Raw genomic sequence first — 12,483 nt, 5'->3', positions numbered from 1 at the left:
CTCTCTTATTTTTTTGCTAATGAGATAATTAGTTGGTTCAAACTCTTTTTTCATGATTTGAATAAAGCATGGGGATCTCTGAAGAATAGCACTGAGAACGACATGTAGCATGTGCCAGAATTGCAGGCCCTCTGATGGAAGGCCCATACGTGCTGCAAAGGCTCAAAACAACAGGCCAGAGGTAATGGAGATGTTCTCTGACTGCTTTGACTCTAAATGGCCTTGCCCTGGACTGCCTGGCTGTGTAAATTAGCAGTGCTAATTGCTGCTGGTGGCATTTTTAATGGAACTGAGCTTAATGATAGGAATATATGGTAAAAATCAGATTTAAATAACAGAACTAATAAGCCAACCCATAGTATTCTGCTGATTGTAAGTGGTAGAAGATGGTATTTTAGTAATCCCTGTATTTTACTTCACCCATGTTTAGACACAAAGGGTGATTTAATTGGAATTTCTAACATTTCAGTGCTTTAATGTTCTGAAACATATTAGCTCTGCCTTAGCAGTTAGTGTTTATTCAATCTCAGAGCACTGTAGGGTCATTAATCCTTCAAGCCCTCCTGAGAAGTCAGAGATGGGAGACACTGGAAGTCATATTATTCTAATTTTACAAGTGGGAAAACTGAAGTGATGAATAATGTGGTCAAGGCCACACAGTGAGGCAGTGTGAGCTCTGAGATGTTCTGGCTATTAAGCCCAGTGGTCAGGCCAACCCTTGCAACATTCTCTTTTTAAATTATACACTTTATTGTGATTAAGGTGCCTTAATGGTCCCAGAGTCTGTCTAGGTAGAAAGTTTAATAAGTTGGGCACAGCTACAATAAAAACTTCCAAACAAGGAAAACATTATGAAATTACAGCCTGAATTTAATATTATTTTCTATATGTTAAGTTTTCACAGAACATAATTAAACCTTGTCTCTCCTATTCTGCCAGAAAGCATTTGTATTTACAATAAGAACATTATTGATATCCAGTTATTTTCCAAGGATCAGATTGTTCTTGATTTTGATTGGAGAACAATGATGAACATTGAAAGATGTCTTAATAAACTTTTAGGGGTTTTTTGAGAAATAGTGAATCTGTGGTATGAAAATTCATTTTACAGAATTAGAAAAGTCCTCTGAGCAGCCTCTTGAGAATTTTTCAATAGAGTACAAGTGGTTGTTTGCAGATTGTAACTTCAATTGCATAAATAGATGTACTTTGAAATAGCAGCTTATTTGGTAGGGCATAAGCAGTGCTTTTCGTGTAGTGAAAGGGATCAGTTTTTAATGTTTATCTGAAACTTTTCTTCTCCGCAAAAGGGTTAATTGCTGCCATCTCTTGTGCAAGATTTTGAGGTTTTGTTTCAGCTCCAGCCAGTCTATGTCTTAGAAATTACATCGTCTGCAATATTATTCTAAAAGAAATTCAGAATTTCGCAAGAGATTAATTACCATTTAATCCAAACACTAATCATTTCGTATATATAAGATTGATCCTGGTAGTGAACCCCTGCAAACTTTAGCACCACTTCCAATATTTTAATAAGCAGCTAGTATTTAGCCCCTCCATTAAGCCAGTCCATAAATGAATTATTGAGTGCAATCCGCTCTCCCGTGCCCACCTTCCTTTCCCACAAGGCTGTGGTTTTTAGCTAAACCGGCGTGGAGCTGCTCTTATCTCCGAATAAAACAGAGCGGCTCCGCCGAGCGCGGCGGGGAAGGCAGAGGCGGCCGAGGGCTCTCGGCACCGGGAGCGCCGCAGATGGGAACTCCCGAACGCTGTCCCGCGGCTCCGGCAGCGCCGCGGCTGTAGCGGGAGCCGCAGGACCGGGAGCACCGGCAGCGCTTCCCCGCCCCGCCCGGACCTGCCTCGGGGCCGCTGGATGCTGCGGGGCCGGCCGGGGCCGCCCGGCTCCTCCCGCCGCCGCGCCGGCATCGCCGCCGACCATGAAACCCTGGCAGCTGCTCGCAGGCGTGGGAGATGCCCTGCAGGTAAGGCAGCGGCAGCTCCGGAGCGATCCCGGCCGGGCGAGGGCGGGATCCATCCTGTGCCTGCGCCGGGAGGGGCCGGGGACACAAGGCATGGGGGCTGCGGGGCCGGGCTGCATCGGCGGGGACTTCCCCACCTCGGGGGGACAGGGCAGGGGGATCCGGCCAGGTGAGGGGTCCGGGGATGCCGGCCAGGTGAGGGGGATGCCGGCCAGGTGGGGGGGATGCCGGCCAGGTGAGGGGTCCGGGGATGCCGGCCAGGTGAGGGGGATGCCGGTCAGGTGAGGGGTATGCCGGCCAGGTGAGGGGTCCGGGGATGCCGGCCAGGTGAGGGGTCCAGGGATGCCGGCCAGGTGAGAGGGATGCCGGCCAGGTGAGGGGCGCAGAGCTGCCGGCCAGGTGAAGGGGTGCAGGGATGTGGATCATGTGAGAAGAGAAGATGCGGTGATGCCGACCGGCTGAAGAGATTTGGGGCTGCGGGCCAGGTAAGGGGGTGCGGGGTTTGTTGCTGCCGGCCGGGTGAGGGGGTGCGCGCTGTGTGCCGGCTCCGGGGCTGATCCGGGTGTGTGCTGTACAAACTCAGTGTTTCTCCGGCTGTGAGCGCTCCTCGGCGAGATGCCGAGAGAAAACAACGTGCGGGAGGGATTATCCATCCTCCCTCCGTGTCTGGCTGAAGTTTATGTGAACTTCATCCTCAGAAAGCTGCTTGGCTTTCTGTGGACGGAATATGTATTAGCATTTATATGAAAGAGAGCAGGAGTCTCATTAGAAGGAATTTGGCAGGTGGATTATTGCCTGGTGATTGTTATTGCAGGCAGGTTACAGGATTCCTGACCAACCTGGGTGCATGTTTAACTTTAGGGTCCCTGTGTGTCACCAGCATAATATACTGGTCTTAGAAAACACAATTTATGAGTATTTGGAGGTTTTATTACTGTACTTGTTAAAATGCATGGGATGTAACAGCAGCAGCATTTTGTTAATAAATACAATTTAAACACACAGGTAATTTTGGCTAATAATCCATTTATATGTATTTGCACTGAAAAAAAGCAGGAACAGGGTATAAAAGACTAGGATTTAAAAATGCCTATCAGTTTCCAGCTGGATATAATTGCAAAGTAATTTAAATACTTTGAATGACTTTAGCAATATTCTTCCTTTAAAAAAACCCACACGCTTCTAAGTGTGCAAAAAAATGTTGAGGGGAGTGGGGAAGGTGGATTTCTCTAGCTTTAAAGAAAAAAAAAAAGACTCTCATGAAGACTCCTAATAGGGATATAATATTTCTGAAAGGCTTGCTGTCACATGGAGGAGACTCTGGCACAGCCCAGTAGTGGGATGCTGGGCTCTGCAGTTCATACACCATAAAATCATATTGCTTCCAGGGCTGTAAATTAAATTCCACCTCAGGTACTTGATTTTGATGGATACTGAGGAATTTAGTAAGATCCGAAACAGCCTTTGTATTTGTAATTTCTGTAGGGATAAGGAATTTGGTCGTAATACAGAAGTAATTAGGATTTATGTGTTACATAGAAACTCTACATTTTTTTCCTTAAAAATTACTTAGAAAAATCAGTTTACATGCAGTACATTGGTTCCATGTGTATTTCTAAAATGAAGCAACAGATAGGTATAAAGTTTGAATGTCTTGATATTCTGACCATGCATTGTTTTTTCTTAGATGTTTAATGTTCCTGTTGTTGATCTGGTTCATGAACATGCAAGTAAGGTTGAAGAGAGAGCAAAACTCCTACTCAATGAACAGTGTTCCCTTGTCCACAGCAGGAGCAGTAGTGCTGTGGAGAATTTTTAGTTTTTCAGATTTGAATCATTTAACAAAAAAAAAAGTGGTCTTTGGGGTTTTGTCCTTTACAGGGGTTTTTCTGTGAGTGCCTGGCTAGTGTCTGTCAATCATCAGCTTTACTTCCTTTAGACCTATGGATCTAGGAGGGGGTTGATTATCCCTTTGGGAGTTCTTTTTCCCAAAACAGTACATTTTTTGGCCTTTGAGATGCTGTGAACACACAGTAGCTCCCATTGCCATTGCCTGCTCTGGAAGCTGAGGATGGGAAGTTCCAATTAATCAGTGTCTCTGCACATCCAGCACCCTGATACCTGGAGGAGTGTCAGCACCGTTCATTGCACCCCTTTCCAGGCACAGTTTTAGAAAGTTTGAGATTTGTGTTCTTGCCTATTCCCACTTAAATAAATATTTGAAATCAGAATAACTTAACAATGGATGGACGAAGCAACTTCAAGGTGTTACCTTCAGCCTTTCCAACTTCAAACCACTTAACTTCAGTAGCACCATTGCCATGGAATTGTTCAAATTTATTCTTTTTGTAGTAGAAGTTTCACATAGGATCTCAGTTTTGCTCATACACCAGAAAACTTTTCCAGGAACAAGTAATACATTGATTGTTCAAGTGATCAACTTGGTGGCATTTGAAATGCTAGAAAAGGTCTAGAGAAATGTTCTCAATAATAATATTGGAAGTTTGGGCTTTTCCTTTTGTAAGGAAAAATGTTGCAATTAAATTTTAAATTCATTTTATGAATATAAATATGTTAGAAGTATTACCGAAGAAGCATCAATGTAAAGAGGAGAACAGAGAGAAATGTGGTCAACTCATTTGACAGCTTATAAGTTATTGTGGTGGTAATTGTGAAAAAGTAAACTGAGGAAAAATACATAGGGAATTTCAGCTGTAGAAAGTATCTTGTCTGAAGTTTACTTCATATTTTAATTTAAGAAAACAATGTGTATTTTTTAAGTCCTTGGTAAAAATCAAGTTACAAAAGTCAAGCTTTCAGTTGACTTCAGTGATAGGGATTTTGGAGTTTTTGTTGGAAGGGTTGTGTCACAGGATTGTAACTTTCTAGAGTTTAGAGATGGGAACAAAGACTTCAGAGGGCCTCATTTCAGAGGTTTTCAGTGGTTTTGGGGTTTTATATATATTTCAAGATTGCAACATAATTTATAGCATCTCCTAGGAGCTAAGCATAACTTTTGAAATGTGTCAACTTTATTTGAGGATAAAGTTTTGAAAGTATTTCAAAGCCATAAACAGATATATGTCCAATCTAGGTGAAAATCAGCTTAGCAGAGTTATCTGCCATTAATTCCTGTTGTCATGGAATGTGTTACAAAGGAAGGGAATGTGCTCTCCTGAGCCGAGCTGAGAGGAGATCAGGAATTCAGGAATACACTGATCTCCAGCTGCTGGCTGTGCCCAGGGATGCCCTTTGGAACACAAGAGGTGCCACAAGTGCACAGTCAGCAGGTGGAGGAGAAACACAGGCTTGTCCTTTCAAAGGGTGCATCACAAATACGTTTTATTTAAAATCCAGATGCTGTGGGACTGCATTTGGGTGAGATAACAGACAATGGAAATAAATAAATGTGTCAATGCCAAAACTCTCTTCTGGTGGCAATTTCTTCTAAATTTATTGTGTCAGCCATGGAGTCCTCTGTCTGTAGGAATAAGTCTTTTCCATTTTATTTTATTTTTATTTTCTTTGCAAGGTATCCAGTGGAGATGCTAAGAAACATGGCAAAGTCACTGTCTTCAGTGGCTTTGTGCACTCTCTACTTTTTCCTTAGCTGAACTTCAGTTTGGACAGTGTGGGAACGTGTTTGCTTTGTGGGGTTGGAGTTGGGTGCAAGCATTTCTGCTTTCTGTTTGTCCTCACCATGCCTGTTGTTCTTTTCATTTCTCTTACCCCTGCTAAATTGCAGAGGCTGTGATTCCCTTCATCGTCCTTGAAAATGAACACAGTATGGCTTCCTTCACCAGGTTGCAATCAGAGACTTTTGTGGGTTTTTTTGTTCTGTAGTTAATTACAGATTTCATGCACAGCAATGAGGCTTCTGCAGAGCGAAATTTCACTGATGGTCAGGAATATTTCAAAAATTGCTTTCGTCTCACAGGAGTGGAGACACGCAAACTTTTTCTATTAAAACGGAGAAACTGCTTGAGTCAGCAGTAACATCCAGATTCAGCAAAACTAGGTTATGAATCCGAGCAATTAAACATGACAAAGAGCCCAGTTTTACTGCCTGGACTTAATATCCTTTCAGTATTTTTTCTGAGACATAAAAACTTCAAAATGTTCCTTTGTGTCAGGTGTTGACAAAAACAAGGTATACCTCCACACCCCACAAACTCTTGAAAATCCCCTTGCTTTACTTTCTCACCCACAGTTTTAAGTAGTTTTTTTCTCAGGAGAAGGAAAAACTATTTTCCTCTGTTTTGGATACCTGGAGTTTGGCAGCTATTCATTAATTACCTGCATTTTGGTAGAGATAATTAAAAACTGGTTAAATATTTAGAAATTATTGAAAGAAGCTTTTTTTAATCAATATTTAATATGTATGAAATATAGGGTTTTGCTAATGATGATTAGAAATCCCATCAGCATTTTCATGTGGAAGATGAGAGGATCTGTTTTGTTGTTGTGGTTTTGGGTTTTTTTCCCTGTTTTTATGTATTTGATGTTCAGAAATTGTAAGCAGGTTTCCTCTCTGGTAATTACTGCAAATTTAACTTGGAAGAGGAGGGGAGTGACATAAGCAGATGTAAATCATGGCACTGATGATTAATGGCCCAACCTGAACTTGATCAGAGCTTCAGCAAAAATTTTCTGTTCACTGCTCCTGTGGTGGAGATTGATGGGAAATCCTGAGAACAACCTCCCACACTTTGTACATGTGAATTATTCTGCTTCTGCTGTGCTCTCCCTGGACAGGTGTTTATGTCTTTTTTAACTTAAATGTTCTCCTTGCTAAGGTTGACCTTTCTGATTCCGTGACTAGTAGGAATCCAGGGATGATGTTTGATCGTTTTTCCAGATAAATGAGTTGTAGCTTACACGAGGACTTGTTTCTGACTGCTAATTAACCTGACTCTAATGGCTTCTTTAACTGTAAAAACCTCCTACAGCCAAGTGAGAGGCACACATGGCACTGAGAACTTGCACTATTACCTGACGCTCCTAAGAAAACCAGCATAATTTTGGGAATTTAAAGCTGAGCCTCAGTACCTTTGGAGAACTGAAGCAAGTCTCCTAAGAGACTTAGATCATAATATAACATTAAGATCAGGCCCTGCTGGAGCATCCTGGGCTGTTTTATGTGAATTTTATGTTTTCATGTCAGCATGAAGTGTTCACCCTTCTCCATTTGCTCTGCCTTTCTGCCAGGACATGTCCTTGGGCTGCACTCCTGAGGACAGCAGGTCACCTGCTGGCTTCTCATGGCCAGCTTTGCAATGTGTGATAGCAGCAGCTTGTGTGTACAAGAGCAAGAGATGCATTTTGTAGAAGAATAGATCTGCTGTCACCTGTGCTTGCAGGGAAGGTTTGGTATTTGGCTGTGACACACAGTAATCTCAAACCATTCATTTGGGTTTTTTTTTTCCTTGGGATTATGCAGGAGTAATGAAAATGAATATCATCTCATGCTCTCATTTGAATGCTTCAGCCATTTTCAAAACAAGTGTTTATTGATGAGGTCTGGATGATGAACAGTCGTGGGATGTCCTGGTTTTCCACCTTGCTGGTTAAGCCAGCACCACTCGAGGCTGTAATCCTGCACTAATCCTCACAGTTACCAGGAAAAGCAGGATACCACTGCTGTGCCAGGGAGCAAAATCATCTTAGAACCAGATCTCATTTCAAATGGCATTTCATTCCAGTCGTGAGGCTTTCCCAGTGCCAGCAGAATCAAAAATCCAATCGTGGCAGGCTGAACTTTGTACCAACAGAGAGGCTGTGGGAAGCAACTTAATTTCATTTTGACTTTCATATTTGAAAGCTTGAGCCTTTTTTTCTTATCCTTGCTCATTCTTTGAGACACAACAGGAAGAAAGAATTTACTAAAGAGAAATATTAAGAATTGGCATTGGGTATTTTACTATATTTTTTTTACTTCCAATTATATTTTCAAGATGTCACAGTCTCTTAAACAAGTTTCTATGGTTTTATGAGAACTGGTAAATCAAACTGAGCACAGTCATGTGACCGCTTAGCAGAAGTTCTGTTTGCCCAATTTTAATCTCAAGAGTAGAAGGATTTAGCAGCTCCCTGTAGTAGCTGTGGCTCACTGATTGCACCCCTTCTGAGTGCAGGGACTTCAGGTGGTCTTTAGAGTAGGAACCCAGGGTCAGGGGAGATCTCTGTGATAAGTGTTCCAGCCTGGGGGTTATCAATGAAATGAGGCTTTAAAAGAAGGGTACAGGGGGTGCTGATATCTTTGGCAGCACTACTGATGCCCTGTGCAGGCTGCCCTAGAACAGAGGCTGGACAGAGCTAAAGAATAAAGCAGGGGTTGATGAAAAGGCCTCAAAGGATCCACCTTGGGCAGCACAAGAGCCCAGCCAGGGTTGCACCCAAGATGAACCAAAATGGTCACAAAATGGACAACTGGTCACAGGGTCTCTCACTGAGATCAGTTCTGCTCCATTTGCATATTGGAGCTCATTGTCCAATTCCAGCTTTAGCCCCTGCAGTCCCATCCTGCTTGTTTTTCACTCCCCAGCTCACGTTGTTTGTGCTCTTGGGCCTGACATTTGGGTCATTTGTCCTTGGTCCCCAGCTAGAGGAGGAATTGTTTCATCTCCCAACGGTGTGCAGAGAGCTCACCATCCCCTCACATGAAGCCCAGACCCCACACTAAAGCAGCACAGAATCTGAAAAATATAAAATCTACACCTGAGGCATCACTACAGGGACTGAGCTCCTGTGCAATCCTGCAAGTCCTGTAGGAGGAGAAACTGCGCTGGCCAGGTCCTGCTCTAAGTAAAAGATGCAGATTTTTAAGAAGAGTTAAGTGCAAAGAGCAAACATCAGCACTGCTGTATGGCTGTTATGAGCTCTTCCTGCAGCAGCCATGAGCTACTGGGCAATGAAAAATAAAGCTCAGGCCTGTTTGTATGTTAGCATTTCTTCTAATTAATAGAAGCATCATATCTGTATGTGAGTGTTTCACTAATTAATGATTGCATTCCTGCCCTGGGCAGGGCACGCTGCAGAGGGGAGGCAGTGTGGCAGTTCTGCTTTCATTCATTTTTACCCACACATCACTGAGGAAGCAAAGAACAAAACTCCATCCTGGTGTTACAGTGAGGCATTTATGTGAAAAAAAGCCTTTTATTCCAGCTTGCAATAAAATTATAAAAATGTATAATTTTTTCACACGTAAAATTTTTTGGTCACTTTAAAGGCTTCATCCTAAATATTGGTGTGGATTTTTAAAAACAGTGATGCACAGGACACTCTTCCATGTTATAGAGTCCCTGTCCCCTGCAAGGAGTCAAGTGTCACTGATGATTGACATCCTGGTAATCTTTCAAGCTGTCAGGAAGGGAAGGTCCCTTCCCTCCTCAGACCACCTGTTCCAGTGCTAAGAGGTCTTTACTGTCGTGAAAAATATTTTTTTGCTAGACAAATAAAAATTTCCCATGCTGCAGATGACCTCAGTGTTTCATCTTCTCAGGGAACCTGAAGAAAAAAAAAATTTTCCCTGCTCCTTGTGTCTTTTATAACAGAGGCTCTGATTCAGACCTGAGGTTTCTGTCCCAGGCATTTTAATTTCTGTATTTTGCTTCAACCTTTCCTAGTTATCATTTAGATTAAAAATCTTCATTTTGCATCTAAGACATTCTTTTAGAACATTTTGCATTTAAGTAAAAACATTGCATTTAAATAGTTTACATCGGAAGGCAGATACTGGCCATGATTTATAGTCAGGATTATGAAATTATTGTTGTTAGATGTCAGACATTTGAGGCTGTAGCTCTCACAGCTGCCTTGAGATCTTTAAGCTGCCTATTGGGCTTTTTTGCAACAGAGGTTATGAGGTTTTTTATTTTGCCAAAGTCTGCTAGAAAGTTTTATTACTCTTTCAAATTTATAGAAGTGTGGATGTGTGTGTGATCAACTGTCTCATAAAAAGATAAAAGTTATAAACTTCTGCTGATACATTCAAGACTTGATTAGCTCTGCCTGCTCTTGGTTCACATCCTTTCTCTGGATGAATTTCTCTGAATTATTGCTCTGTACATTTATCCTGTCAGTTTAACCTCGCGGGACAAGTGTGGGGAGAGAGGAAGTGCAAGGCAAGGATTCAGAAGACGAGTGCTGGGTGGAGGAAGGGCTGTGAGGTGAAGCTTCAGACTCTGCCTGAGCAGTCCAGCCCCTCTGCACTGCAGGGAGGTGAATCCAGGAGGATCCGAAGGACTGTCCTTGGATAATCTCTGTCCTTCCAGCCTGTGCTACCCCAGGATCCAGTGGTGTCACACAGCAGCTGAGAGCAGTGGGTCATTCCAGCCCTGCAGAAGTGAGGGTGAAGCACAACTGGGGTAAAATGGGAAAAGCTTCTGCAGTTCTGAAACACATCTATGGAAAATGATGTGAATCTAGACCATGAATTTGTAGTAAACCTTTTTTTTTGTGGGTTTTTTTTTTTTTTTTTTTTTTTTGTAATTAGCAGCTAAATGACTAATATTATAAAATAATGGTGTGTGAGTCACTGCTGGTGCACAGCTTGACTTTGGCTGTGCTGTAGAACAAGAGAAGTGGAGGTTACAATCTCCAACTAATCATGCACTGAGTGTATGACTCAGGTAGATTATCTTGTGCCTTCTCAGGAGGGAGCTGGCTTGGGCTGTTCTTATTTCCTTCAGGTTTTAGCACCACTGGAGGAGCCAAGGGCATTGTGCCCATTAAGATAACACAAGACAAAGATGGATGAGGGAGCCGAGATTCTTATGGGGAATTATCTTTAGGAATGGCATGCAGGATGTATACATTTATTCCCCCAAAGCTTTGTGTCTGAGTAGCACAGAGACTGTACAACTCTGACTGGATCCGAGCAGGTTTTTCAGTTATTTCACTGAATGTAGGGAGGAGAGCTAGGTAGCTACCAATCCTTTTTAGTTATTTTAACAAATTTCCAAATTTTACCTATGTTTTAAGAAAACTGGAAACATGGAATAAAAGAGCCAGACTGCACTGCAACTTTGACATGTTTCCTTTTGGCATTGTAAAAGGAATTGTCTTTTTTTTTCCCCACTGAGAAATTTCCTTTTCATTTTCCTGAATGTTGTAGAAAGTGCCTGCGTCCAACTTGAGTTAGTAACAGATGTTTCATTTGATCTTTCAATCCTGCAGACACGAGACTGCATTTCTGCTTAAAGAAACAAATTCTGACACGTAATTGGATGTAACAGCATTGACATGTTCTTCTCCTCCATGGCTGCAATGAGTAGGTTGAGAAGCTGTGGGCTTAAATTACACAAAGGGAGGTTTAGATTGGGCATTAGAAAGGCTTCCTGATGGTAAGAATACTTAATATTTAATCAGTTGAGTTAGGAAGATTATGGGATGTCTATTACTTGAGGCTTTTAGGAAAGGTTTGGGAAGCAAATACCAGAAAAATGCAGCTATATATGTAAACATGTTCTACAGAATTGATTTATAGCTGACAGAACTTGTTCTCAGTGCTGTGTTTTTCTAAGGTAGAGAATCTTTCTCAAATACCAAATTTAATTGCCATTTAGAGGCGAATCTCTCATGTTCTTACCAAAAGGGTTTTTAACCCAAGTTCAGAACCTGACCTCCTGCTGCTGGCACACTCCATGAGGCAAGGCAGTGAATCCACATCACAAATGTTTCCTAGGAACAGAGTTAGGAAAACGCTGGAGTTTTGCAAAGTTTCCGATAAAACCCTGGGTCTTTTTTGAGGAACAGTGCAGTGAGGGGTGTGCACCCTTCAGTCCCTGCTCCCAGCTCCCCTCTGGGTGTCTCCTCTCTCACACTGTGCTTGCTGGGGACACTCAGCTGGAGATGGCCACTTAGTTCTGACAAAGTCCTTGGTCTGTGTTTGTGGGAGCTCTGAGTAATCCTCTCAATAAGAGACAAGACAGGTATAATGGAATTGATGTCTTTGAAGATTGGTTCTGTATAATCTCTTGTAACATCTACAGTACATACCCCAGCTCCCCTTGTTCCTGTAATATTGCCTTTAGCATTTAAAATACAGACTTTTGGAATATGTTTTTGCTTTGTTAATAGAAAGCAATGTTTTTATCTGAGGACTGTGCAGACTTTCACATCTATTAATAACATAACATGAAAGGTTTTTTAAATAAGAAACTGATTACACAGAACATATTAGAGCTCAACATTAGTTGAGATTTTTTATTTTACTATTTGAGAAGCGGAAGAGTGCCTTGGGGTCAGAGAGGCTCTGTTGTGCTATTTTCTATGTAGTATTCTACACAGTGAATACAGGAGCCAGCAACCTCTTGTAAAAAACCCTCCAGCTGAGGAAATAATAGAAATAAAAAGGATGTGCTCTTAACCAGGGGTTCTTGTCTTGGGAATTTCAGTTTACCAACTAAAACTGAAGTTGCTTGGTTCAATGTGAGCACTGTGAGGGGGAGCATGCTGGACACCCTCTTTTCACCATGTTTTGTGTTTTGGAGTTTTTTTAATC

The 12,483-nt window shown here is 42.1% G+C and overlaps 1 protein-coding gene across 29 annotated transcripts in view; it reads left to right on the top strand.

Moving 5' to 3' along the window:
* The window catches only part of RBFOX1 (RNA binding fox-1 homolog 1), a 1,145,409-nt gene that overhangs the window by 546,825 nt on the left and 586,101 nt on the right, over window positions 1-12,483 (top strand). For 3 of the 29 annotated variants that reach the window (XM_039732154.1, XM_039732145.1, XM_039732141.1), the window contains exon 1: window positions 1,659-1,982. The exons of 25 other annotated variants lie outside the window; for them this stretch is intronic. In XM_039732154.1, coding sequence (XP_039588088.1) covers window positions 1,938-1,982 — 45 coding nt within the window. In that variant the 5' untranslated portion in view covers window positions 1,659-1,937. Of the gene's footprint in view, window positions 1-1,658; window positions 1,983-2,445; window positions 2,465-12,483 lie in introns of those variants that run through there. One more of the 29 variants, XM_039732159.1, reaches the window with a different exon arrangement.

This window comes from Passer montanus, unplaced genomic scaffold (assembly GCF_014805655.1).
Source record: "Passer montanus isolate IOZ18808 unplaced genomic scaffold, ASM1480565v1 scaffold8, whole genome shotgun sequence".
Taxonomy (NCBI): Eukaryota; Metazoa; Chordata; class Aves; order Passeriformes; family Passeridae; genus Passer; species Passer montanus.
This window is presented reverse-complemented; position numbering and strand designations above follow the sequence as displayed.